The 26193-nt window shown below is 46.2% G+C and overlaps 3 protein-coding genes across 31 annotated transcripts; 1 reads left to right on the top strand and 2 right to left on the bottom strand.

Moving 5' to 3' along the window:
• Positions 1 to 241: 241 nt before the first annotated feature.
• LOC108033719 (cytochrome b5-related protein) lies at positions 242 to 2056 on the bottom strand. 3 transcript variants are annotated; one of them, XM_017108255.3, is made up of 5 exons: positions 1987 to 2056; positions 1772 to 1893; positions 1382 to 1712; positions 940 to 1322; positions 242 to 881 (listed from the first exon to the last, which is right to left on the bottom strand). In XM_017108255.3, the coding sequence occupies exons 2-5, from the start codon at positions 1867 to 1869 to the stop codon at positions 368 to 370; spliced, it is 1326 nt and encodes a 441-aa protein (XP_016963744.1). In that variant the 5' UTR covers positions 1870 to 1893; positions 1987 to 2056; the 3' UTR covers positions 242 to 367. The 3 variants fall into 3 exon arrangements, with proteins under 3 accessions (XP_016963744.1, XP_050741295.1, XP_050741296.1); XM_050885338.1 differs by having other exon boundaries at positions 1772 to 1896; positions 1987 to 2050; XM_050885339.1 differs by having other exon boundaries at positions 1772 to 1915; positions 1987 to 2047.
• Positions 2057 to 2805: 749 nt separating this feature from the next.
• Positions 2806 to 4713, top strand: LOC108034001 (cytochrome b5-related protein). The gene is made up of 3 exons (XM_017108733.3): positions 2806 to 3314; positions 3668 to 4050; positions 4132 to 4713. The coding sequence occupies exons 1-3, from the start codon at positions 2901 to 2903 to the stop codon at positions 4643 to 4645; spliced, it is 1311 nt and encodes a 436-aa protein (XP_016964222.1). The 5' UTR covers positions 2806 to 2900; the 3' UTR covers positions 4646 to 4713.
• A 244-nt stretch (positions 4714 to 4957) lies between these two features.
• On the bottom strand, positions 4958 to 25923 carry LOC108033871 (myosin heavy chain, muscle). Of its 27 annotated transcripts, none has more exons than XM_017108517.3 (18): positions 25807 to 25923; positions 24857 to 25160; positions 24121 to 24264; positions 22931 to 23311; positions 22799 to 22862; positions 22631 to 22729; positions 22302 to 22405; positions 18989 to 19396; positions 17965 to 18135; positions 16379 to 16968; positions 14552 to 14669; positions 13051 to 13314; positions 11380 to 11589; positions 10274 to 11160; positions 9602 to 9680; positions 8075 to 9250; positions 6944 to 7849; positions 4958 to 5712 (listed from the first exon to the last, which is right to left on the bottom strand). In XM_017108517.3, exons 2-18 carry the CDS (start codon positions 25058 to 25060, stop codon positions 5629 to 5631), a joined length of 5889 nt encoding a protein of 1962 aa, XP_016964006.1. In that variant the 5' UTR covers positions 25061 to 25160; positions 25807 to 25923; the 3' UTR covers positions 4958 to 5628. The 27 variants fall into 27 exon arrangements, with proteins under 27 accessions (XP_016964006.1, XP_016964177.1, XP_016964185.1 ...); XM_017108688.3 differs by lacking the exon at positions 25807 to 25923 and adding an exon at positions 6183 to 6246; XM_017108696.3 differs by lacking the exons at positions 14552 to 14669; positions 25807 to 25923 and adding exons at positions 6183 to 6246; positions 13897 to 14014.
• Between the last annotated feature and the right edge of the window lie 270 nt (positions 25924 to 26193).

Genomic DNA, 26193 nt, shown 5'->3' with positions numbered 1-26193 from the left:
CTATCTAAAATGAATTAATTAAATGTTGTAAGAAATGTTAGTGGCTGCATAAACATATACAAACATTTTATGGATACTATAACGAACCCCATAAAAAAGCGGAAATACTCAAAGAGCTTTTAACCATCGTAAGCTGAAAAAAAAGAGTGCCAGGCCAAGCTTTTTTTGGTAAGAGTGCAAATTGTTTTGATAGTAAGGCAAAGAAATTTATAAGAGAAAATTAAAAACATACGAGTATATGTACAGGTACAATTATTATTTAATATTATATTATTTTTATGGCTTATTCTTACCCTAAATCCTCACTATTTACAGACCAACCTTTCCCCCCTCATCACATAACTTTTATAGTAGACCAAAACCCACTCTACTTCAACTTTTTACTGCCCGGTGGCAGGGGATTCTTTTTGATCCTCAGCAACTGCTGATTTTGACCCTTGATGTGGCCCCAGTGATTGATCTCCCTGAGCTCCACGTCAAACTCCTTCATAGTTTCCCTCAACTCGGGATAGAGTTGCTTGAGAACTCCGTGATCGAGAGTGGGAAACAGATGGTGCAGGGCGTGCTCCCCAAAGTGGGTGAGCACCAGGAGATCCGACCACTTGATATCGCCGCGGTCGATGATCGTATCCACCTGGTAGAGACCCCAATCAATGTCCTTACGCTGGGCGTCGCCATCGTGCAGAATTCTGGGATCATGATGGGCTGCTGTGAGGCCTACAAGTCCAAAAATAAAGCTGCCCACGGCTACGATTATTTGCCAACTTCCAAGAGTGGCAAGCAGACCCACGCCAGTGGAGAAATATAAAAAGATTGGTAGGGTAAAGCCTATGAGATCATCCCAATGCAGAACGTTGCTCTTGGCCAGGGAGAGGGCCACACTGAAACAAAAAATACAAATTAAAACCCTATATAAACAGAGTTATTTCACCCACTCACCGCAGGATAAACTGCCCCTGAAAGAGGACCACATACACCACCGGTGATATAACCACGGAGATCCATCGTTGCGCTTTACTGGCATAGTGACGATCGGGAATCCAGCACAGGAACGGCTCAAACATGGACATCTCCAGGTCGTGCAGCGAATTCGCATAAACGTGGTGAGACAGGGCATGGGAAATCCGCCAGCTGCGGAAGTTCATCAAAGTCAGATTAAAGGTGTACATCCGCCAATTATCCCGCTGATGGAAGTAGTTATGTGTGGAGGTGGCCACCCAGCACAGGGCCAGGCCAGCCATGCCCTGAAAGACCAGAGAGTCCAGAACGGTGCCTATCCAGCTGAAGAGGAATAGGGAGACTAGAATGCCCGTGTAAAGGAACTGCCATATTTAGCAAAACTGCATCAGTAAATTCAAGACTCCTAAAAACGAATCAATACCTCAGTTTTCCTGGTGGGGGAGTACTCGATTTTTCTTAGCTTTTCCCGTACCCTCCGCTTCAGGGTCATGTAAAAACCATTTTCTTTGAGCGTGAACTTGTAGTTCCTCGGCTTCGTGGCCTGTCGCACTTCGAATTTGCTCAGCATACCCCGAGCCCGCTCCCCAATGTGATGGGACTCGAAGGGTTCCGTGATGTCGGTGCCCCGAGTGCACTCGATCCAAGAGGCGCCGCCCGGATGGCGAGCGGCAAAGTCGCTCAAGTCATAGAGCTTATCGTCAATGCGCCAAAGACCTTCGGCCTCGTCATCGGCATGTTTGCCCTCCAGCCAGCTGAGCAAGAGAAAATTATAATTTGTAGATTGGATTTGTAAAATCCACTGAATACAAACCTTTCGCTTGTAATGGGTAGATGCTGGCGGTAGCTTGGATAGGTCCTACATATTCCCGACACCTGCCAGGAAACATCCTCTTCCACGTTGGGCGCCATTACTTGCACCGCTCGTTAAATGATCTACTAGAATAAAATGAGTAAACTTAAACCGATGAAAGTACCTTGTATGTTAATGCCTAATCGTGCTGATAGCTAGTTCAACTTAGTACCCACCGAAAGAACCGGTCGCTCGGTGCACCCTCAGATGAAGACAAACCGCAGAGTTTGTTTACGTAGCGCCTACTAAACTTTTATTGGAGCGTCGCTCGGCTTTTGTCTTCGTATAACGCTCGCCCGATCAATTAGTAAAGCTCCGATCCGAGAGTATCGCAGATCGAAAGCTTTCCGCTCACTACCTCTCACTTCTTATCATGGGTCGTATGAAAATGGTATAATATGCAAATGGTATTCAGTACAAACCTAATTACAATGCTAGTTCAACTTAGGTATCTAAGAGTTCTAAATACAAATTCGAGGAATAAGAAAATATATTTCCTAAAATATGGTTTTTAAAAGTACCTCATGTCTCTTAGAGATCTTTAATAAATTATATACTTGTACCTTATATGACCAAAATTTTTTTTGCTAGGTAATGAAGCATATTTTATGGGGTCTTCGTAAGAAAAGACTACCCCTAACAACTTTTTATAGCTGCACACCCTCGTCAGCCAAGCGAAGCCTCAAATTGCTGCGGTGATATAGCAATGTTTATGGTCACCGCACTGACCTATTGTCGATGAAGTCTGGGCAGACATGCCCACTGGGTGATTCCACCTAATGAAAGCTGATTAGAAGCAAATGTTAAAAAAAAATATGAGATTTAGATAGACGTAATAGTTAGGAGCCGGCAGCTGTGGCCCCACGGCGCTCCGCTGATAAGGCAGGCGTCTTATCAAAATGGAAACGTTTTGTTTGTAAAATGGAATCGATTTTCGGCTTATATAATCTCCTGAGATTGGCGCTACGCATAAAATCTCTTGCCATCGCCGGTGCCTTTCAGTTGGTTGCTGGAATCGCAGCGTGAAGGTTCCAGAATCGGTAGATCGGTTGTGTTTCGAGGACCTCAGTGATCGAAAGGACTCCCCAAAATGGTAATCGAGGAGTGGAAAAAGAGTGGCATTGCCACCAAGTTCCCCACGTACCGCAACTCGCCCCTGATCACCACACACAGCTGGCAGAAGGGCAAGCGGCAGGACGATCGGGCCGAAGGACTCTGGCGCATCTACGACGGCATCTACGACTTCACCGAGTTCATCGACAAGCATCCTGGCGGTCCTTTCTGGATCCGCGAGACCAAGGGCACCGACATCACCGAAGCCTTCGAGGCGCATCATCTTACGACGGCTCCCGAGAAGATGATTGCCAAGTACAGGGTCAGGGATGCCGCCGAGCCCAGGATCTACACCCTGACCCTGGAGGAGGGGGGATTCTACAAGACCCTCAAGGAGCGGGTGCGCGAAAAGCTGAAGACTGTCGACAAGCGGCCAAAGCGAAAGAGTGATGTGAGTGCTGAGACCTAAAGATAATTAACAGAAAATGGGCGTGAATTATAAATTTCTTATCAATTACATAGTGATTAGGTGAGCCTCTCGAGCGCCACGAAATTTATGGGTAACCGAAACAAAAAACTAATCTTACATTTCACGTGTCGCAGCTTTTTTAAAAGTCTCATGCTGATAATAAGTCAGAGTTATCAGGTTTCCCGGGGACTTTTTTGGGAAATCTTATGATAATTTTTTTGCTTACCATGCTGGAAAGTTTCCAGGGTTTTTTGGGAAAATTTATACAAATTATTTTAATAAATACTTTTATTTCCAAATTCGGAATATCCTTTTAATATATTTTTCGCCTTTAGCTCATCCACCTGGGAGTCCTTGTGTCGCTCTTCCTTTTCGGCATTGCCAGTGCCAAGTACAACAGCCTTCTGGCTCTGGTCCTGGCGGGTGTGGCCCTCTGCTGGACGGTGATCGTGTCCCACAACTACTTCCATCGCCGGGACAACTGGCAGATGTACGCCTTCAACCTGGGCCTGATGAACTTCGCCGCCTGGCGGGTGTCCCACGCCCTGTCCCACCACATCTATCCCAACTCCTATTTCGACCTGGAGCTCTCGATGTTCGAGCCGCTGCTGTGCTGGGTGCCCAACCCGCATATCAAGAGCAAGGTGATGCGCTACGTGTCCTGGGTCACGGAGCCGGTGGCCTACGCCCTGGCCTTCTTCATACAGATGGGCACACGGTAAGGGATCGTGATCGAGGTGGTGGCGATCGTAAACAATGTCTAATCAGTGATCGTTTTTATTGATTGATATGGTTGCAGTATTTTCTACTCGCTGCGCCACACGAACATCCTCTACTGGCACGATCTGCTGCCGCTGAGCATCCCCATCGCCATATACCTGGGAACTGGAGGATCTGCGGGCGTCTGGATCTGCGTGCGCACATGGCTCGCGATGACGTCGATCGCCAGCTTCAGCTTCTGTGTGATCGGTCTGAATGCGGCCCATCACGATCCGGAAATCTATCACGAGGGCGATGCGAATCGCGAGGACCGCGACTGGGGCCTCTTCCAGGTGGACACCATCATTGATCGCGGTGATCTCAAGTGGTCGCAGTTCCTGGTGCTCACCCACTTTGGCGATCATGTGCTCCACCATCTCTTCCCCACGCTGGATCACGGACTCCTGCCCGCTCTCTATCCGGTGCTGTACGAGACCCTCGATGAGTTCAAGGGTCATCTGCGCGAGTGCAACCACATTGAGCACATGATCGGCCAACACAAGCAACTTCTGCGCATCGAGCCCAATCCCAGGCCTCCCGGGGCGGGAAAGTAGGATTCACCTTGCAAGGGGCTTAATTAAAAATAAATAAATATATTCACATAATCTTAATAGTAACCATATACCGAGGGTTTTTATTTTATGAATAGAAAGTTTAACAGATAAGGTAATTCTAATCTCTTTCTATTTTTTCTCTCGGTTAGATCACAGGGTTCTACAACCAATTAAAAGAAATATTTTATTTATAGCTTTAAGAAACGTATACTGTGCGTGTCAGCAGAGCATAGGCAGAGTAAAAACCGTAGGGTCGCTGCTTCAGCTGGTGATCACCTAACCCATTTAATCGAAGTCAATAAAACACATTGCTTAAATTGATTTACATTTATTTTGTTCCTTTTTTGTATACTTTTCATTTAGTGTCGAGTGATGATCTTATCTCTTTATCATTGCTTGATAGAGTCAAAGTTAAACATAAACATAAGCGCAGTGCATTTAGCTCGTGTCGTCCGTACGTCTTGTCTGGTCTGTATGACAAAAGTGATTGAGAGTACATATAGAGCAAAATATTCGAACAGCGGGCGACATTTACCGGCGGACACCGCCGCGGGGCCTTCACTTTGACGGGGCTCTCTCATTTCGCGATCGATAGATCTCATGGTGTTGGATTGAGGATCGATTTGGCTCTTTGATAGTTAGTTGGTTGAATGCATTTCGAAAGTTGTATAAAAATATATAAATACAAATACAAATACAGGTCCAGCTAGCAGTGTTCCCAGGGCAAATGTCGCGCTTACACAAAAGCCTGTTACTGTTCACTTATGTATGTAATCGATTTTGGTGATCGATAGTTGTTATTTGATTTCATTTTTTGCCTAAGTGCATTTGGCGTTGGTGGTGGTGGTTTGCCTCCCGTCGTTTTCGATATATATTTTGTTATAATTTTATTATTTTGTTTTTAAAATAAGAAATTAAATTAAAATCATAAACATAATCATTATGAAATATCATTTAAAATAAATTAAAAAATGAAATGGCATTTAGAATTCGTTTTCAGGAGCAAGGTCGAATCTTGGTGGGAAGGCCAATCCGTCGAATTGTGGCCTAACGGACGTCGCACGGGGCTGTGGAAGAGAGATAAAAAAGGTAATAAGGATTAGTTGATGAAGAACTACCATATTAAAACATGCCGGGGATTGGGACGAGTCGCCAGGTTGGATCGACTGCACAGGGATAGAACGATAACGAGAACGCCCAGCACTCGCTGAGCACGTTTCGTAGTGCCAGCGAGAGCAGGGATGAAGAATAACGGTAACCAGGTACGAATTGAGCTAAAGTAGGTGCTCTTCGAGAGAGAGAATGTCTTTTTTGGGGAACGAGTGTCGTATGAGAGAGAAGCGAGAACGCTTGACGAGTACGAGAACGAGACGAAAAAACGTAACGAATGAGTTTGACTAGCGACAACGAACGAACGAGTGAGCGAGACAACGAGATGAGCTGCGGTTGACTGACTGACATGTGTGTGAGGGAGTGGGAGGGAAGAGTTCCGACACAACAAGAACGGGTCAAGACGTGCACGAACACGTCCACTTACAAATGTTTCAGAAAAGTTTCTACTGCTCCAGCAGCGCGCTCTTGCGGCCCTTTGACGCTGTCGGCTGCAGTACACATGTACAAATACAGTTTATAATAATATAGTGGAAGAATAGTATTGATTTTTTTAAATGGTGGTAGAGAAAGCAGTTCGATTGATTTAGCCTGGTGCTGCTGTTGGTTGCTTGCTTGTTTATTTGTAATTCTTTTTTTTTGCTTTTCGTTTGGTTTTCTGTCAAAATGAACGCATTCTTGGTTGGTACTCGATGAATTTGATCCATTGATTTCTGATTTCTGGGTGGCTTCTAATTTTTACATTTTTTCTGCTAGCGAATGTCGTATGATGCAACTATATTATTGTTATTAGTATTTATTTTATAATAATTCTTATAAGCTATAATTCTCTTTGCATGGTTTTTGTTCTCTCATTATCGTAAATGAACCATAATTGGATCGCTATATAGATTTTTTCACTTGGTGGTGTTGCCTCAGATTTAGATCTGTATTCGTGAGAGGAAGCAGAGCATACGCGCGCAATATGAAAGGGAAGAATATACAAATTATTCATCAACTGATCTGATCTCGAGAGAACGTGAATGATCATGATCGCTATTGCAGCAAAATGAGGGCTCAGTGGTGTTTCGATTGAGAGAAGTTCAAGGGGGTTTTGATATTTTCTTTTCTCAAGAGGGAGAATCATAGGGTCTATAGGGACTAGGGGTATGATGATGAAGGGCATTTAGGGTTCTAGTCGAAACTTACCGCTGGGCTGGCACCACGACCGACAGAACCGGCACGTCCCTTGGCGCGGAATTTGCTGATGGCCTGCTCGGCCAGATCGGCACGCTCCTCGGCCTCCTCCAGCTCCTGCTGAGCCTTGCGGAATTTGGCCAGGTTGAGGGCGGCGATCTCCTCGGCCTCCTCGATCTGCCTCTTGTATGTCTTGATCTTCTGTTGCAGCTTGTCGACCAGATCCTGCATGCGCTCGTGGTTCTTGCGGTCCTCCTCGGACTGGAAGCTCAGCTCCTTGACGCGACGCTCGGACTTGCGCAGGTTCTTCTGGGCATCGGCGTGCCTCCTCTGCTCACCATCAAGCTCGTTCTCGAGCTCGCGGACGCGCTGCTCCAGCTTCTGGATGGCCTTCTTGCCTCCCTTGAGGGCGTTGGCCTCGGCCTCGTCCAAACGGACCTGCAGTTCCTTGATCTGCTGCTCGAGGGCCTTCCTCAATTTCTCCTGGGTCTGGGCATGATCCTGCTCAGCGCGGAGCTCATCGGCCAAACGGGCGGCATCGACCATGGCCTTCTTGGCCTTCTCCTCGGAGTTCTTGGCTTCGTTGAGGAGCTCGTCCAAGTCGGAGTGCAGGGTCTGCAGCTCGGACTCCAGCTTCCTCTTGGCAGCGGAGATGGAGGCGTTCTGGGCGGACACCTCGTTCAGCTGCTCGTGGGCATCGGCCAGCTCCTGCTCGGCCTGGCGACGGCCGCGGTCGGCCTGCTCCAGCAGAGTGCGGGACTCCTCCAGTTCGTTCTGGAGGGCGTTGGCACGACGCTCGGAGATACCCAGCTGTTCGCGGGCATCGTCGCGGGCGCGCTGCTCCTCCTCGAGGGCAGTCTGGATGTCCTTCAGCTGCTGCTGGTAACGCTTGATGTTCTTCTGGGCCTCGGCGTTAGCCTAGAATAGGAAAGAAAAAATTGATTTAGTTGAAATTCCAATTTGATGAGAGTTCGCCGTATTGCTTTTGGCTCTCTTTTTCTGTTTTGGCGAGTACGCCATCTTGCTTTTTGGTCTCTTTGTTTAGTTCGGAGAGTTCGCCATCTTGCTTTTTGCTCTCGCTCGAAGTAGTTTTTGGCAATATCTCTCCCAAAGAGAGGAAAACCATTTTTTTATTAAACTCACCTTGTTGGCGTGATCCAGAGCAATCTCAAGCTCGTTGATGTCAGCCTCCAGCTTCTTCTTCATGCGCAGGGCCTCAGCCTTGCCCTTGGCCTCGGCTTCGAGGGAAGCCTGCATGGAGTCGAGGGCACGCTGGTGGTTCTTGCGGGTGTTCTCGAACTCCTCCTCCTTCTCCTGGATGCGGCGGTCGATCTCCTGGCGGACCTGGGACAGCTCCAGCTGGGCGCGCAGCACCTTGTTCTCCTCCTGCTCGAGAGCAGCCTCAGCCTCCTCAAGGGCGGCCTGGAGCTCGTCCTTCTCAGCCTCCAGGCGCTTGCGGGCCTTCTCGATCTCATGGATGTTGCGGCCACCCTCACCGATCTGGTCGAGCAGATCCTTGACCTCATCAGCCAGGTTCTTGTTCTCACGACGCACAGCCTCCAGCTGCTCCTGGCCCTCCTCGTAGGCGCCCTTAAGACGGAACAACTCGGTGGAGTAGTTGCGGCACTCCTTCTGGGAGGCATCCAGCTCGGCGGCCAGATCGTCGACCTTGAGCTTCCACTCGCCGATGATCTTGTCGAAGGCCTTCTGCTTCTTCTCGGCGGCGTTGGCAATGGCGTTGGCGCGGTCGACCTCCAGCTGGAGATCCTCCACCTCGGTGGACAGACGCTGCTTGGTCTTCTCCAGGCCAATGCACTTCTGGTTGAGGGACTCGATGGTCTCCTCAGCCTCGGCGAGACGGGCCTGCAGCTTCCTCTTGGCCTCCTCCAGCTCCTCGGAGCGGGCAACGCCATCGGACTCGTACTTGCTACGCCAGACCTGGGCCTCAGCGTTGGCCTTGCTCAGCTGGCGCTGCAGATCGGCCTTGCCCTCAGCCTCCTCCTCAACCTGCTCGCGCAGATTGTCCAGGTCGTGCTCCAGGTTGCGGAACTTGCCCAAAAGGGTGGCACGCTCGCGCGACTCCTCGTCGGCCAGACGCTTGGTATCCTCCAACTGGGTGGTCAGGGAGATCTTGATCTTGGACAGCTGGGACACCTGGGACTCAGCCTCCTCCAGCTGGCGGAGCAGGTCGGAGTTCTCAATGGACAGCTTCTTCTTGCTGGCATCGAAGTCGTTCAGAGTCCTGTTGGTCTCATCCAGTTTCGACTGCACCTCGTTGAGGGTGTGCTGCAGCTGCTTGGCGATCTTCTCCTGGGCAGCCTGTTTGGGTTTGAAATTGGTATAGATCGATTAGTTTCGGAATTGGATTAGTTTCTCCTTCATTGGTTGTGAGTGTGTTGGCATTTTGGTTTCGTGTCCAGTGCTGTACAAGGCATTGGGGGTTTAGTAGATCAAGCTTGGAGGTTACTCAAGGGGGTCGTTTTAGTTTTTACATAATTTTCTTTTTTTTTTCTTTTTCTAGGGGTTGTCGGTGTGGTTGCACTGCAACTACGTTGATACTATACACAGATGTAGACGTGGCAAGAACTAGAAATTTCAGCATTTTAATTTACAGCATCGCGTTGAGAGAGCATTTAACGCTTATATAGTGAGATAGATCAATTGTAATACCTTCTCGTTGGTAATGTGGTCGACACCGGCGCGCAGATCGTTCAACTGGCCGTAGTACTCGTTCTTCTCCTTCTCAGCCCTGGTTTAGACATAGATAGATAGACACAGAGGATCGTATTTCACGGGTTAGTTCATGTTTTGTGGGGGGATAGAAAGACAGAGACAGATACAGAGGCGAGAAGCGAGCGACTTGCAAATATCCTTGCGTTGAACCCTTTTCAAGAAACCTTTTTATCACTTTGATTAGACAGAGAGAGATGGTCATTTAGAGGATGTCACACGGACGTAGTTTAATTGTACGTAGTTGTGTGATTGCTTTATTTGGTTGGAACATGCGTGTTCAGTGTCATTCTGTATATGTGTGGATCGCTGGGCGTCCCTTTTTGGGCGCCAGTTATCACGACATATTACCTTATCGCGACCCAACTGATCGCAGGCGGTACGAGTCTGATTCAGCTCATTGTGGCAAGTCTGGCGATCGTGCTCGGCCCTGGATTAGCAAAAGTGGGTGAAAGAAAGATCACATATCTATTAGCTATGGGGGTTCGTTAACCAAGATCTTCGAAAAAGTGGGGTGTATATCACTCCCAGATTCTTCTCTCTGTTTTGATAGTTTCGCTGATGCACCTGAAAAAGCTAGCAAGTGGTCTAATACTATCGAAAGGTACTCACTTAGCCTTCAGCTTGTTGAGCTGGTCAACCTGCTCGGCCATCTCGGCGACGGCATCGTTGTGCTTCTTGCGCAGGTTAGCCAGGGTGGACTCGTGCTGGATGTTGGCCTCCTCAAGATCGCGACGCAGCTTGCTCAGCTCAGCCTCGCGCTTCTTGTTGAGCTCGATCTGGGCAGAGGTGGCACCGCCAGCCTCCTCCAGACGCTCGCCCAGCTCCTCCAGCTCGCGGGCCAGATCGGCGCGCTGCTTCTCAGCCTTGGCGCGGGCCTGGCGCTCAGCCTCGACCTCCTCCTCCAGCTCTTCGATGCGGGCCTGCAGCTCCTTGATCTGGCGCTGGTGCTTCAGCACAACGACCTGCTCGTCCTCGAGCTTGGCGGTGATGGAGGACAGCTCCTTGTCCTTGCGCTGGATGGTCTGCTCCAGCTCCTTCTTGTTGCGCTCCAGATCGGCGACAGCCTCCTGGGTGAGCTTGAGGTCGCCCTCAACCTTGCGCTTGGACTTCTCAACATCGCCGCGCACCTTCTTCTCGCGCTCGAGGGAGTCCTCCAGCTCGTCGAGGGTCTGCTCGAGCTTGGCCTTAACCTTGTTCAAGTGGTTGATCTTGTCCTCGGCGGCCTGCAGTTCCTCACCGGTCTTCTGGTTGGACTCGCCCTGCATCTTCTTCTCCTTGTTCAACTTGTTGATGAGCTCATCCTGGTGGGCGATCTCGTCGTTCAAGTTGCGGATCTGGTGATCCTTGGTGGCCTTGTCCTGCTCGGCCTTCTGGACGTTCAATTCCAGATCCTCGATGTCCTTCTTCAGGCCAGAGATCTCCTGGTCGGCCTTCTTCTTCTGCTGGAACAGCTGGTTGCGGGCATCCTCCTCCTGAGTCAGGCGCTCTTGGATATCCTATTGAAAACGAGATAGGGGGAGGGGTTCATGTTAATTGGCTGAGTACCTAGGTGATTGGTCACTCCTAAATTTAGCGCAAAACAGCGCAAATGGCCAGAAATAGCCGAGCAACTTTCATGCTCGATTGCCTCTGATCAATTTCGCTGCTTCCACTTGGATTGATGCCATCGCATAAATGGCCGTTTTTAATAGTTCCAATATTAATGGGATACTTACGCGCAGCTGGTTCTCGAGGTCGTTCTTCTGGGCGGTCAACTTGGCGTTGCGCTCCTGGTAGTCCTGCAGGGCACCCTTCTCACCGGACAGGGAGTCGAGCAGAGCGGTCTTCTCAGCCAACAGCTTGGCGTTGAGGGCCTCCAGCTCCTTGCGCACTTTCACTTCAGCGGCATGCAGTTCCTCAGCCTTCTTGGCCTTCTCCTCCAGACGCTGCAAGTCATTAGAGGCATTCGATGGGTTAGTAAAGGATGTGCCCGAGGAGCTGACCTCCTCAGCTGGGGGCTGGGCTTTTGGTGGTTCGACGGCGGCAGGCTCGGGCTGGGGAGCAGCCTCCGGTGGAGCAGCTTCTGCCGGTGGGGCAGCCTCAGCCGGAGCGGCTTCCTCGGTGGCACTGGGTGTGGTTGCTTCGGTGGATTTTTTCGTTTTCTTGGCTTTCTTTTCATCCGCCATGGCGCTAAATCACTTTCTCTAAGCTCTTTCTAAAAGGGCTAGTCACTTCTTAAATAACTCCTATCCGCCTAGATAAGCTAGCTAGCTAAGGGATCTCCTCAGTTCGTTTGGTTCTTCGTTGGGGGTTCGATTTTTTGTGTGTGGTACCCGTTACCGCGACGGCGACTGGTCAAATACAACTGGAATGGCTGCTGCAAATGCACTGGGCCACTTTGGCTATAAAATTAGCAAAAACGCCCCGATGCGAGCAGAACTGAACAGAACTGAACCAATGAATGGCACCAGAGCAGAGCAGCGATATATGGCAGCTGCTGCCATGCCCATGCCCATGCCACTTGGCATCTGTGTAATCGCCTTGCTCAGGAGGTATAGCCATCATAATTCACGAATCGCCATGGTATGGGGCTATACTGCCCTGGTATGGGGCCTATCAAGTCGCACTTGTGCGGCGCTACCAGCAGGTGTACCATCTTAAGTATTCTGCTTATATATAGATCCCTGTGCGTATTGGTATATGCATGTTAAATTACTCATCGCGGATCGGAACTATACGTGGGCATCTTCTCGAGGCATTTTTTATTATTTAATTAGCAAGCTAATTGGCAAACTAATTGTGGCTCTTAAAAAAACCAAATCCCCAGCTATGTGGCAGGGCCAAGAATAGAAGCACTCATAATTTTTGCAAAACTATTTGCAAGCAGGCACATTGTATGTGCCACGTACACTTGGGAATGTGAGAGGTGAAGAGCTGTTGGCTGTTGCTTGTTGGATTCCAGCGAAAACAGAGGCCACATTTGGCCCGAAAGTGCGGGGAGATTATGACAGCATCTATTTTTGGCTACCCCGGCGATTGGAATCAGATCGTATCGATATGTTCGAGCAGCTGCCAGTGGGTGGGTGGCTCTTGGGTTATTCAAAAAGGATGGGGGGGAGGTTGCTCGAATGGGTATGCAGCTCATGCTGCAGGTATTAAGATGTGTGCTTAATTAAGCGCAAGAATTTCGCATCGAAACAATGTTTATGGGTATTGGCTAAAATAAGATTGAGTTGGCTGTGCAGCTGCTTTGACTCATCCAATTACCCCAGACAATGATCAAATGGAATGGACACCCCAGGGCTACACTGCGTCCGAATGGATGATTGTCACCGGCAACTGGTCCTGTCCAAGTTCACCGCCGCCGAACCGAAACCAAAACCATAAATACCCGAGACTATACTCACGGCAATCTCATCCTCGATACGGCTGACGTTGAGGAGGGGCTTGACCTTCTGCCACAGTTTGTACCAGGGCCAGGTACGGAGCTGCAGGTACTTGCGCAGGTTGCGCTGGACAACCTTGAGGGCGACGCGCTGCTCCTGGAGCTTCTTGAAGCCCTTACGGGCCAGGTAACCACGGGCCCAGGCCTGCATCCAGGACATGATCTTGCCCAGACGCTCATCACGGAACTCCTCCATCTGACCCAGGACACCGGCGCGGAAGAACACCTGTTTTTTTCGTGTTTGGAGGTGGTTTTTGGGTAGGGAAAAGAAAGTATAAGTTAGCATTCTGTTGGTGCCGTCTACTGAAGAGCGCGTGCACTAAGCGGAACCAGCACATTCTGGGAGCTTCTGGGGGAAACTCATTCAGAGAGTAGAGGTTCGTTCTTTTTTTTTGCTTCGCTTAAGCGGTTCTTCAAAAACACTTTTGGACAGGTTGAACTGGGATAGATAGAGGTTGGATGGTACAAACAAGAACACAGAAAGGTACATAGAATCACAGACCAAGAACAATAACATATAGATGGTGTCAGTAAAGGGATGCAAATGGGGTTTAGGTGCAGGCAGATGATAACACTCAGATGAGACTAAGATAGGCGAGATAAAGTCTCCAGACCCAAACGATCCCTAACCCAATCCTTGACAAAAGCCGTGTACTAGCAGCTGGAAATGTTGTCATGATTGGTTTAGGAAAAGCCGATCCGGAAAATGTATCTTCGAAGGTGTGCAGATGATGTGGTGTGAGAAAGAAGAAGTGCGGATTGCATAGTATTGTGAATGAATGTTTAAGATATATTGTCGGTCATATACCTTTGTGTTACCCAAACGGTACTGATCTTCGGGCAAATCGATAAACTTAATGATTATTTCAGTGGCCTTTTTGTCTTTATCAACGCCCTTCAATTGCTTGGGGCACATGATCTTGTAGCTGTATGGGGGTTTTGTAGTTTGAAGGTATTGTATTAATTTGTTTCAAACGATTGGGTTAGTATAAGATTGCATACGTACTAACTAAATTTGTATTGGTTTTAGGTGGGGGTTAGATTAATTAACTAATGACTAGGGAGTAGTAGAGTTACGTCTAGGTACGTTACTACTAAAATAAAAGGTTGACACCAATTAGGGGGGTTTTGGAAGGGTGGGGTTGTGGTTTCCTTTTTGCAAAGGTTTTTGTTGTGAGGCTTGGATTTTGGTAAGGATCTGGTTTGCTGTATGTCGGGTAAGTCCTTCTAATCGCAGGCCAACTTATAGAGAAAGAGAAAAAGGACATGCGAACAGAGTGTTCCCGGCCCGAGACTCTAGGCTTTTTGCTTAGTTTGCATCTCGACAGGGTCCGACTCCATGAGTGTTTACTGTTTTCAAAGTGCAACGTGTAAATGAGAGTCTGGACATCAGTTTCGGAGCCATAGACAAAAGGAGTTTTTGAAGTATTTCAGGGGAAGAAAATATGATTGGTTGTGCGTGCCTTTGTGTTACCCAAACGGTACTGATCATCGTTCAGTTCGGTGGACTCGATCAGAATTTTCGTGCATTTCTTGGGACAGTCGAGGCCCTTAATGCCCTTGGGGTTCAGGATTTGGTAGCTATATGTTCACATATATATGATGATAATCAACATTAAATGATACTACAGAATTTCAAGTATCTAATTATGGTTTAGTACGTCTAGCTTAAGGTCTAGTGTTAGTTACAGTTGATCTGAACTCTTAACAATAAAGACTCAAAGAGGAACAAAGGTACGATAATACGTTCGAACCCATGCTTGGGATTATACGAGTGTATCGGTGTTCGTGTCTACATGTTTGTGTGTGTGTGTGTGCATGTTGAAGTGGGATTTCATATCATATCATTTCCGGGAGTATGGATAGAAGTGCTGAATTTGAACTGAGCGCCCTTAGTAGGGTTATGTTGCTGTTTACCTAAAGGGCGCCTGAAATCTTTTGGATTCTGTTTTTGTATATTGTATTTCTTGTGGATGCTTTGGGCTCGTATTGCCTCTGAACGGCGTTTGAGATACGAGTGAAGTTCAGACAAGTTTATTGGATTCGAATACGAGCTGTGTGGTATTCGTCGAGTGTGAAGGGGATAGATTTCAAAAACTACTAGTTGAGGGGGTGGAGCAGAAAGAAAGAAATAAGTTCAAAATGCATGAAACTTCGAAACGGATTGGAACGGTTATCTGCCTTGGTGTGTCCAATGCGGTACATATCGGGATCCAAGGAGGTGGATTCCAAAATGAGGGATCCACACTTTTTGGGATCTTCGACGCCAACAATGCCACCCGGGTTCAGGATTTGATAGCTGCAATATGGAAATATTTATACCATCGTACCCACTCGGTACAGTTGTGACTTGCCAACCATGTCTTTTCGGGTGTGTGAAGTGTAAAGTATGTTGTGAATTTTCATATTGGGTAGCTCTCCCGTTGAGGTTTTCTCGAGCACCGTATCAAGATATTATTGACTACATAAAACTACTACTGAGCCATCCACTCATAAGTGTCTGTGATGATAAACAATTTTGAAGTTGCTTTGCCAGATTAAGCTTAGGTAATAAAAGATCATTTCATGCCTTGGTGTGACCCAGACGGTAAAGGTCCTCGTTCAGCTCGGTGGACTCGATCAGAACCTTGGAGGCTTTCTTTGGACAATCGAGGTCCTTAATGCCACGGGGGTTCAGGATCTGGTACCTGTCAGGATGTATAGTTCGTTTTTGATTCCATATTCAGAACAAATCGTGATACACACAGTGAGACTTAAGACGGAGATACACCTAACACAGCACTGGAACTGGAACTGGAACTGGAGTTGATTTGCTAATACATGGTACATATGGTACATACAACGAGGAGAAACAAGTGGGGATTCAATCGAAAGATACACTAGTCATACAATTGGAGTGAGGACATTCGCTTGCAAGACGAAAGGTGAATATTAAAAAAGGAAAGCGTGCCTTGGTGTGACCAATGCGGTACATATCGGGGTCCAGTCCGACGGCTTCCAAGCACTTTGCGGCAGCATTCTTGGCCACCTTTTCGGCCGCCATGATGGCAGGTGCCAGAATCATGTAACTATAGTTGAGTATTACAATTGACAAGTTAATAATCGATCGATACTTAATGTCTTACACCTAGGTGCTAGCTAACTGGTGAATGTACAAGATACCAAAAGTGCTCAACTGTATTCGATTCTAAGTCTAGGTGCGCTAGTGTAATAACTATGTTCTAAAATTTAAGTATAAAGTTCGAAATTTGAAAAGTAGAGACCTAAGACCCCCCGGAACCCATACGTACCGCATCTTGAAGTCGGGGTACACCATCCTGTTGGGGAAGCCCTTACGGCAAATACGGATACCTTCAAGCACACCGTTACAGGTCAGCTGGTGCATGACCAAGTGGGCATCAACCACACCAGGCTGCTTCATCTCGTTGGGAATGATGCAACGGACGAAGTGAGGCTGAGTCGAACGCAGGGTGGTCATCAAGCTGTTCAACTGCTCCTTGTAGGCCGACGAGACGGTAGCGAAGCCACCGCCCTTCTTGCCACGACCTCCCTTGGCCTGCTCACCGCCGCCCGACTGTCCGGGGTGATCGGCGAAGATCTCGATCAGCAGCTTGTTCTGCGACTTCTTGAACTGGTCGACAACGGTGTCGTTCAGGGGATCCTTGTTCTTCTCCAACCAACCGGTGATGTTGTAGGACACACAACCGGCGTAATGGCCGATGGCGAAGTGGGCAGCCTGCTGGCCGGGCTTTGGAGGCTTGGGCTTCTGGAATGGAGCCGACTTGCCCAAATGGGTGTTGGTCAGCTTCTCCGAGAAGGTCTGATCGGTGGCCTTGGGGAACATAGACTCTTCCTCCAGGATGGACAGGATACCCATGGGCTAGAGATTGAGAGAAAGCAAAGTTCCTTCGATTAGTCTTCTGTCGCTGATTCTCTGGGTCTTCTGAAATTTGTTGTTCTAGTAAAAGCACGCAATTAAACTAAAGTAGTACTCAGTTTTTAAAAGACAATACTTATATAAGCGGCATAACGCTCGACTAATATACGACTTACAGAACACATTAGTACATAGAACTTACCCCTTACAAGTTTAGTGGTGAGTCGTAAAGTTGCAAATGCATTAACTGTTGGTGCTTGTTTAGCTTTAGGCGATCTTACAACTAAGTTAATGGAAATTAATATCGATTAGATTGCATTACTGATTAGATCATTCTTCGGGGTGCACTTTAATCGCAAGTGTGTATTATTGTTTTATGGTCAGCTTGGGCTATCTGCTCTGATAGATAGTTGTGGCCGCGTCTGTACCTTTTCGATCAGATCAATACACATTTGCAGATCCATGCCGAAATCAATGAAGGTCCATTCGATCCCTTCGCGTTGGTATTCTTCTTGTTCCAAAACGAACATGTGATGATTGAAGAATTGTTGTAGTTTTTCGTTAGTGAAATTGATGCACAATTGTTCGAAACCGTTGTACTAGATCGTGGAACGGAACAATATGTAACGTAATAATAAAGCGGTGTTAATTTGGATGTTGTTTTCAATGTCTGATTTTCGTTGGGTTAGTTACTTTCTGTTTTCCCTCGAACTCTTTCTGGGGGTTCTTCATTCTGCATAAAAATGACATGGATGTGTGGGTGGGTGCTTATAACATATATATATGGAGCTAGAAAACGCTTATGGGCGCACTTCTCCGCATGACTGTAACAATAAATATATATATAGAGGCTAGCCCCCTCTGGGATCATCAGTTTTAGATGATTTGCCATCGAGGGATTCGCCAAACACTTTAAAAATAAACATATTTATACATATGTGAGATAGAAATACGAGCGAGGGCGGATAATTTTGGAGGTTTGGTTGCGAGGAGACGAACCTTTTCAATCAGATCGATACAGGCCAACAAGTCCATACCGAAATCGATGAAGGCCCAGTCAATGCCTTCCCTCTTGTATTCTTCTTGCTCCAAAACGAACATGTGATGGTTGAAGAATTGTTGCAACTTCTCGTTGGTGAAGTTAATACACAGTTGCTCGAAACCGTTGTACTAGATATCATATTTTTGGGGGGAAATGGCGTGGATTGATGGGATGAGTACATATTCAACACATAAATAACCAGTGCTTGGGTGGGGCATGCCGACAAGATTCCCTGACATTCAGAACACACTCATTCTATAGTTTACGGTTTACCTGAGATCACTCTGGCGGATACCCATCCGCAGACTAGGCTCATATCTAAAGGATCGATTGAAAGTGCTATAACATGACATAACAAACAGAAAATACTTTGGTGCGTTTTTTTCAAGAACACACAAAATAAGGTACACATATCAAGGAGATAAACATGGTTGGAGTTGAAACTATTAAGCACCTTTTCAATCAGATCGATACAGGCCAGCAAGTCCATACCGAAATCGATAAAGTCCCAGTTAATACCCTCCTTCTTGTATTCCTCTTGCTCCATGACGAACATGATATGGTTAAAGAACTGCTGCAGTTTCTCATTGGTGAAGTTAATACACAATTGCTCGAAGCCGTTGTACTACATTTGGAGTTATTCAAGAATATTTACACGGTAAAATATGCAGATCATATAAGGTATCTACGCATAGTGCTAAGGTGTATCTTTGTGTGGTTTTTGTGGGCGTTCAAGTGCGAAGATAGGTTGCACCTATGGAGGTCCCCCGAGTGATTCTGATTCTGATTCTGAGTCCCTAGCTAAACTTTAAAAGACGTGTTAGCAGGTCAGCTGGAGATGATATCAGCTCAATCATTAAGATGACTTGAACTAGATCATCATCAGCTAGGACAGACTAGAATCCCACAAGGAGAACACAAAAGTGATCTCCTTGAGAAGATTGAAGCCCGACCAAGTCCCCCGATCCGTCCGATACTCACGTCGAAGATCTCAAAACCAGCAATATCCAGTACACCAATGAAGTGCTGACGCTTCTGCTGGGTATCCAGAGTCTCGTTACACTTCTTCACCAGCCACTTGAACAGACGATCGAACACACCCTTGCAGAGGGCACCGATCGAGTTGGTGACCTGCTGGACGTTACGGCCCTGGGTGACGAACTCGTTTCCGACCTTGATGCGGGGCTTCAGCAAGTTCTTGTAGAGCTCGGCGGTGTCGCAGCCGAACAGCTTGGACACACGGCCACCCTCCTCCTCACCGTCCTGCTCAGCCTGCTCCTCACGACCACGTTGCTTGAACTTCATGCCACCCATGTGCATGACAGCGGCGGTGATCCTGTACACATCCTCCTTCTCCTGCTTGGTGAAGCCCAGGATGTCGAAGGCTTGCTATAGGTCGAAAAGTTGGTTGGGGGTGGCAAAGAAATGTGGTACTTTAGTATGGGAAAACCTCTTAAATGATTACTTTTTGTTAACTGGCTTTTATTGGCGTTATTTGGGTTTGTTCTTGAGCATTTTTTCTGTGGTTGAGTGTAGCTTACATCTAGTAAATCATGCTTGACATGCTCGAAACAATTTCACTACAAGTTACCAAAAGTTCTTACGAGCAGCTGGGTTAGTAGTCCTACAGAACTGGTTCTATAGCTAGGTTTACCAGGGTGGTGGCTTAAGTATTCCGGAATCATTGGGAAACACGTGATTTGCCGGGTTGCTTACACACTAACAAGACACATGAAAAAATAGGAATATTCTTAATGATTTCGTAGGAGGTTTGCGTGCTTAACTATCAACCAGTTTTGGTAAAGCCGGCTCTCGAGTCAGTCAGTGGCCGTTATACACAAAAAGTTTCATTATAAAGGATTCAACTTGAATTTGTACATAGTGTCCTTGCCAGGTACAATTCAGGGAGTATTCACACACACTTTTTGATCTATAACTATGAATTTCTTAGGATAACATGATGCAGTTTCATTCCAATCGATCTTGTCGGGCCATTCGTATTAGGTACAGGTACAGACAAAGAAATTGACAGAGCATCGGCTCAGAGACCGATCCCTAGGATGCTTTTTCGGGCAGGGGTTGCGACATTCGCCATTCCATCATTCTTACTCTCTATGTGATCCCTTGTGGGAACCGAAAATTGGGTAACAATTAGGAAAAAAACATGTAGAAAAAATGGATAATCACAGAACACACAAAATATATCTGTTTTGGTTTTGGTGTGGTTGGTATAGCTCATCGGTTCGTGGGTTCCTTGTCGTTCAGACGTTACCGATATCGGATGCACATATCTTGCGGGAAGTATCTATGTGTCTGCGAGTGTGGGTGTGTGTGTGTGCTTGGGTGAGGTGTGTAGGTTCTGGTGTGCGTGTCTTTGGTTTGGCGACCACTTACATCTGCAAGCTGGAATTCCTCACCGTCATCCATGTTGGGTACAGTGACTTTACCCTGGGATACGTTATAGTAGTCGTAAATGTTATCGGAGAGGAAGCACATGTCTACATACACATAGTCGGAAGAGAGGTTTTCTTTGGTTTAGCAAGAAGAACAGAACTTATGCTCTAAGCCTAGGGTATCTCATATTCGATGCACATGTGCTTTATGCTTTATGCTGTGTGTGTTTTTGGAGTGTTTTCTGGTGTGAATGTTTATAGTATCTTCGATTCGGGCATTATCCTTGTGCATTCTTTCCCAGCCAGGAGCAGGCTTTCATCTCTCTCAATGGCAATTCAAGTACAACCCGGTGTCAAGCGAGAAGTCGAAAGTAAATCAACTGTATGGATTCGGTGTTCGGTCAACAGAGATACTCATTCCTGCTCCCAGCTGCGGGATTTTTGGGACTATTTGGTGGCTTTTGTGTATGGTACAAGCGGAATTCGGGATTGTGGTGCAAGACTACGTGGGAAACTGGAAAAACTGGTAGAAGAAATACGGAGAAAGTGATAGAGAGAGAGAGAGCGCAGTAACTCAAGATAATTCCGGAATAACATTTGAAAGTTAACCATATGTACACAGAGATCATAGCCGTCACTACATAGAGCGAGAGATCGATAAGATCGTGCTCGGATCATTGTCAAACATCATCAGTGGAGTTGATAAAAAAAGAGAAAAAAAGGTAATACGTAACACTGATAGAGAAGATATCTTTTTACAAAAGTTTCGAGTTGGAGTTGGGTTTTGGTTGGGAAACACTGGACCTGCACCACAACTTACGTCAGTTAACTCAAATTCTTCCCCATCGTTGACACCGGGTATCCGCGTTTTGCCCTGGCAAATGCCTGGATAATCGCCAATATGTTGGCCCAGAAATACCATCTCTACGTTACGCGAACAAAAAGACTCGATCATATAGCGTTTAAAACAAAATGTACGTATGTGTAATGGTAAGTTCCTACACCCTACCTACCTAACAGTTACTATTCTGTTCAAGTTGATTAGGTTTTATATTAGGATTAGAGCTATATTATGCTTTGGGCTGTGGCTAGCTTGATAGGCATTATGAATTTCGATCATGACCAGGACATGGAGTTTAGGACACGGAGATGCGTACATACATATATGTACAATAGTAGGCGGATTGAGCGACATTGAGGGCACAACACATAGGGAAGTTAGGAGTTATGGACTGGGGGTTATGTTTTCGTGGGTAGTACGGAAATGCAGACAAGTAACCATGTTCTGTATGGCCTTACATCCACGGCGACCCATTCCTCGCCATCGTTGACGCTTGGTATGGTGGTTTTGCCTTGCGAGACAATGCGGTAATCGTAAATGTTGTTCGAAAGCAGGCAGTATTCTTTAGAGATACATATGCGGTATATATGCGAACAACAGAGTACGATAGTTATGAGAGAAGTGGTTGTGTGTTGTTGGTATTTGGTGGGAGGTATGTGGAAGAGGTAGAAACAAAAATATGTTCAATAGTGGTCTTCTTGAAGGGTTCTGAAGGGTTAGTTGGGTGTGAAATGTGTTAGGACCTTTGTGGATGTGGACGGGGCAGGGGGCGGGGGTCTAAGTGAAAGCTTTCTACTATGAACTCCAATTATCCGATCCTCGGGATGTTTCTTGGCATAGTATTGGGGTCTACAGCTAAGCGGATAGGGGGTTGGCCTAATCCATTTACGATACGATAGCGGTACGCAATAATATAGTTAACCAACTAGCCATAAGTTGCTCTAAAATTGATTGCAATATTTCAATAGTAGTAGTTTAGCCAAATAAGTAATAAGTATCTAAGTGTCAATATCAACAATATAAAACGAAATTTAGATTCAAATAAGGATAGGGCAATTACATCGGTGAGGGAGAACTCCTCAGCATCATCGATACTGGCTACAGTGACCTTGCCCTGGGAGACAATGTGGTAATCGTAGATGTTATCGGTCAACAGACAAATGTCTAGACAGATAATGTGTATATAGAAAGTACATTGATTAATCTATGGTATCAATATCGAATTGGTATGTGTGTGTGTGTGGGTGTGTGTGTGTTGTGTTTTGTGTTCATTTGTGTGTGTGTATTGAACCTAAACAACAACTAGAAGAGATTTAAGAAGAACTATAGATAGTTCGATGATTCTCTGGATGAGGGATGTCTGGATGGGTGAGTGAGGCGATTGTATACCTTTAACACCGGGAACGGAGCCAGACATGATCTGGTAGAAGATGTGGTAGGAACGCTCCAGGGACTGCTGGGAGATGACACGGGCCTTCTCCAGCAGATCTGTAAGGGTAAGGATGTCAGGTTAGAATCCAAGTCATAGAGGTTCTCCAAGGGTAAGTGGAAACTCACAGGTCTCAATATCAGCACCAGCCAGTTTACCAGTGGGGCCGAAGTGGATACGGATGAATTTACCCTGGGTTATTGGGGGAAGATATATTTTATTAAGATAAGATCTCATTTCAATAGGTGAGTGGTACTTACGAAACGAGACGAGTTATCGTTACGCACGGTCTTGGCGTTACCGAAAGCCTCAAGCACAGGGTTGGTCTGCACAACCTGATCTTCCAGGGAGCCCTTGTTCTTGGCGGCCTCATCGGTCTTCTTGGAGGCACCGACGGTGGCGAAGTACGCAATGACCTTCTTGGTGTTCTCAGTCTTTCCGGCACCAGACTCACCGGTGATCAACATAGATTGATTCACGTGGTTGGTCAACATGTCGACGTAGGCACCGTCAGAGATGGCGAAAATATGGGGGGGCACCTCATTACGGCGCTTGCCACGGTACATCTTAGCGCAACGGTTGGTATACACGGGGTAGCGCTTGTAAGGGTTGATGGCAACGCAGAAAAGACCGGAGTAGGTCTGTGTTTCGGAGATTTGAAAGAGTTCGGTGGTTAATACGGTGAAGAATTCTTCTGACGATCATCTTGGTTAGCTTTTTTGGAAAGTTAGTTTTGGAGTAGTTGGATTTAGAGCCTCTTCAGTTCTCTGTTTTTCAAAGAGCTCTTAAACCCTCCTTAGACAGAGGTAACGTTAGAAAGAGTTTTTCGTAAAAATACAACTTTTAGTAACAGTTTCGGTTGTCTTTTGGTCTACCAGTTTTTGGTGTTCGGTTTTGGTTATAAGTAAGAACTAACTACGATGTTTGGCAGGATACTTGTTTAAAGTTTTTCTGTTTTGATTGGGGTAATGTGGTTGATGGATCTGTTTAGGGGAGTTTTTCAGCTCGGCTTTCTTTGTATGTTGAGGACCAATTCTTGTGGCTTTGCTTGTGTGGTGTTTGTGGTGCTGTGTGTAGAACCGTTTGGTTTCCAGTTGTGCGGTTCATCCGACTGGACGGCCAAGATTGATTTTTAATAGAGGCTTGGTTAGTGCGCACGTCACAGGAAATGAGGGTTTAGCTGGGATTAGAATTTTCCAGGGCTTTAATGATCAGTTTGATGGGTGTGGTAATTTCGAAAAGGGAGCCAATGATAGGGTTAGCAGTCTACTCGATTGCGTTAGGTATTGTCAGGCTTGGATTAGAGACTAGTTGCTGTAGAGCTCTAATGCAATTTTGAATAATTTGGAGATGTCTTTCTGAGGTTCTACCAAATGTGAGTGTGGGTAAGCGGCTGGGTAAAAACATAGAACGCATATTGGTGTGCCACCCTGGTTCGGCATTTACTTACGTAGATCAGCTTGTTGTAGTACCGCTGTCTCAAGTTATGGAGCACAGAGGCGTCGTTAAGGTATGTCAAGTTGGACATATCCTCGGCTTTTTCGTATTTCGGAGGGTTCACTTGCTGGAGCAGATCTTTCTTTAAGTCTCGTGTCTGTGTCGTTTTCGATTGTCATATTCGTTCGATTCGTCGGATTCAGTTCGATTGGTTATGTTTAGTTTTTGTACAATTTTTGGTTGGTTAGACGTTGGGGTTAGCAGTTCGATTTTGTGTGAGGTTGAGAGAGAGAAGAAGAGATACCCAAATATTAGTGAGTTTCTGGCAGTACAGCACTTACGTAGATGAGCTTAGCATAGTAACGCTGGCGCAGATTGTGCAACACACAAGGAGTGTTCAGCACGGTCATGTCGGCCATATCTTCGATTTTTTCGAATTTTGGTGGATTCACTTTTTCCACCTTCTCGGATTTAATATCTCGTACCTAATCGTATATGATGGGTGGAATCTATAGTTTCTTTTCTGGTTTTCTTGGCTACATAGGGGGGTTATTGAAGTTTCTCGGGTGACTTTCAAGCTGCCGCTCATTGCTACCCATTGATAAACCCTTTTTTTAGTACCAAAAAGAATTTGTCCAGAGATAACAAGGGACGACCTCTTTGGAAAGACCCTTTAGAGGCTTACTCCAATAACCGATTTTGATGAATCGTTCTTTGATGATGTCTCCTCCCATAGACGATGTTATTACCTCTCCACCCTGCAGACCGACGGAGACGATATCGCCCTTGGTGGCCTTGATCTCACCAAGGAGATAACCCTCCTTCTCGTCGGGAATCCAGCACGACTTCTTGGAGTCATAGGGTTTCGATTGATCGATACGCCTCTGCTCCAGAGACACGAACAAGTAGGGGGTGGGATCCTCATCCTCCTGATTTGGGATTGGCTTCGGCATCTTGATTAAATTTCGTTTAGAAACTTAAAAACTCGTGAAATAATATTATTGGGACTTTTCAAAATTTCTTAGTTAATCGCGTCGTGAGCCCAAAACTTCCCTGCAAAGATACACAAAACAAAATCAGCATTATTATTTCGTTCCATTTCTTCTTTTTTCGAAGTCTGATATTTTGGTTTTTATGCTTTTGACCCATTTTGACAGCGGCAGCAAGAGCAGACACAACAAAAGTTGTACGTGTGTGTGTGATTGAGATTTCGAAATTTCATTTCGATTTCCAAATATGAGCATATTTCCCGATTCGCGTTTTCGAAATTCCCGCTAGCGTAACCGGATATTTATGTGTGAGCGCCTATTCAAATGCTTCGATTGTATCTCACACCTCAAAGTTAATTAGGCCTCGTCGGTGTTTGTGTTGTTGTTTCTGTTATAAACAGACAACAAGTGAATTGTGTGGGTTGTCGCCTAAATATAGATCACGGATCCGATACGGATTTGTATATATACATCAGGAATATATGTAGGCAGTTGTATATGTACGAATTTGCGGGGCGTTGGTTTTCGTTACGTAACGTTCGATTTTCAATCAAATTTCGGCGTATTTTCCTCCAGGTTTTTTGTGAATAAAATCGAACCGGTTATTGAACCGTTGAGTATTTTCTAAAAATTTTGAATTTTTTTTTCTCAGGTCTTGAACTGTCACCACAACTCACTCACTCTACCAGGACCAGGAAAAGTTCTATTACCGGTTTGGGTTTCGAAACGCGTGTTCGGATTAGTTTAACCGCTAACTCGATAAGGTGGCGTGTTCTAGTACGACCGATTTACGAGATCGCAATGATTCCTTGTGCTTAACCTCGGCTGGCCAACGATTTTCGACAATCCACACGAAATCGCCTATCGACAATCTGATTCGATTCGATTCGACGCTAACTTTCAACGAATGCGTTATTTTTAAAATTCTCGAAATTATTTCGAAACTGTGTATATGTATTTGGTTGATTCGAGAGCTTTCGGCTCATGCTACCGCATGGCACACATATGTAGATATAAAGTATATGTACTGGCGATCTCTTTCTAATGTCTTTGGTTATTTTTAAAACATATTCGAAATATTTTCGCCCATGTATATG

Source organism: Drosophila biarmipes, chromosome 2L (genome assembly GCF_025231255.1).
Source record: "Drosophila biarmipes strain raj3 chromosome 2L, RU_DBia_V1.1, whole genome shotgun sequence".
NCBI classification, from domain to species: Eukaryota; Metazoa; Arthropoda; class Insecta; order Diptera; family Drosophilidae; genus Drosophila; species Drosophila biarmipes.
The sequence above is the reverse complement of the archived record's forward strand: the minus strand, read 5'-3'. Positions and strand labels throughout refer to the sequence as shown.

Bases quoted from the DNA above. Each gene is read 5' to 3' on its own strand.
- LOC108033719 (XM_017108255.3), bottom strand. From the start codon at position 1,869: ATGGCGCCCAACGTGGAAGAGGATGTTTCCTGGCAGGTGTCGGGAATA. The intron at 1,713-1,771 runs GTTTGTATTCAG...TCTCTTGCTCAG, and splicing joins CTACCCATTACAAGCGAAAG to CTGGCTGGAGGGCAAACATG. The intron at 882-939 runs GTGAGTGGGTGA...TTTTTGTTTCAG, and splicing joins CAGGGGCAGTTTATCCTGCG to TGTGGCCCTCTCCCTGGCCA.
- LOC108034001 (XM_017108733.3), top strand. From the start codon at position 2,901: ATGGTAATCGAGGAGTGGAAAAAGAGTGGCATTGCCACCAAGTTCCCC. The intron at 3,315-3,667 runs GTGAGTGCTGAG...TTTCGCCTTTAG, and splicing joins GGCCAAAGCGAAAGAGTGAT to CTCATCCACCTGGGAGTCCT. The intron at 4,051-4,131 runs GTAAGGGATCGT...ATATGGTTGCAG, and splicing joins TTCATACAGATGGGCACACG to TATTTTCTACTCGCTGCGCC.
- LOC108033871 (XM_017108517.3), bottom strand. From the start codon at position 25,060: ATGCCGAAGCCAATCCCAAATCAGGAGGATGAGGATCCCACCCCCTAC. The intron at 13,315-14,551 runs GCACGCACAACC...CGAAAAAAACAG, and splicing joins ACCGTTTGGGTAACACAAAG to GTGTTCTTCCGCGCCGGTGT. The intron at 7,850-8,074 runs GTGAGTTTAATA...TTCCTATTCTAG, and splicing joins CTCTGGATCACGCCAACAAG to GCTAACGCCGAGGCCCAGAA.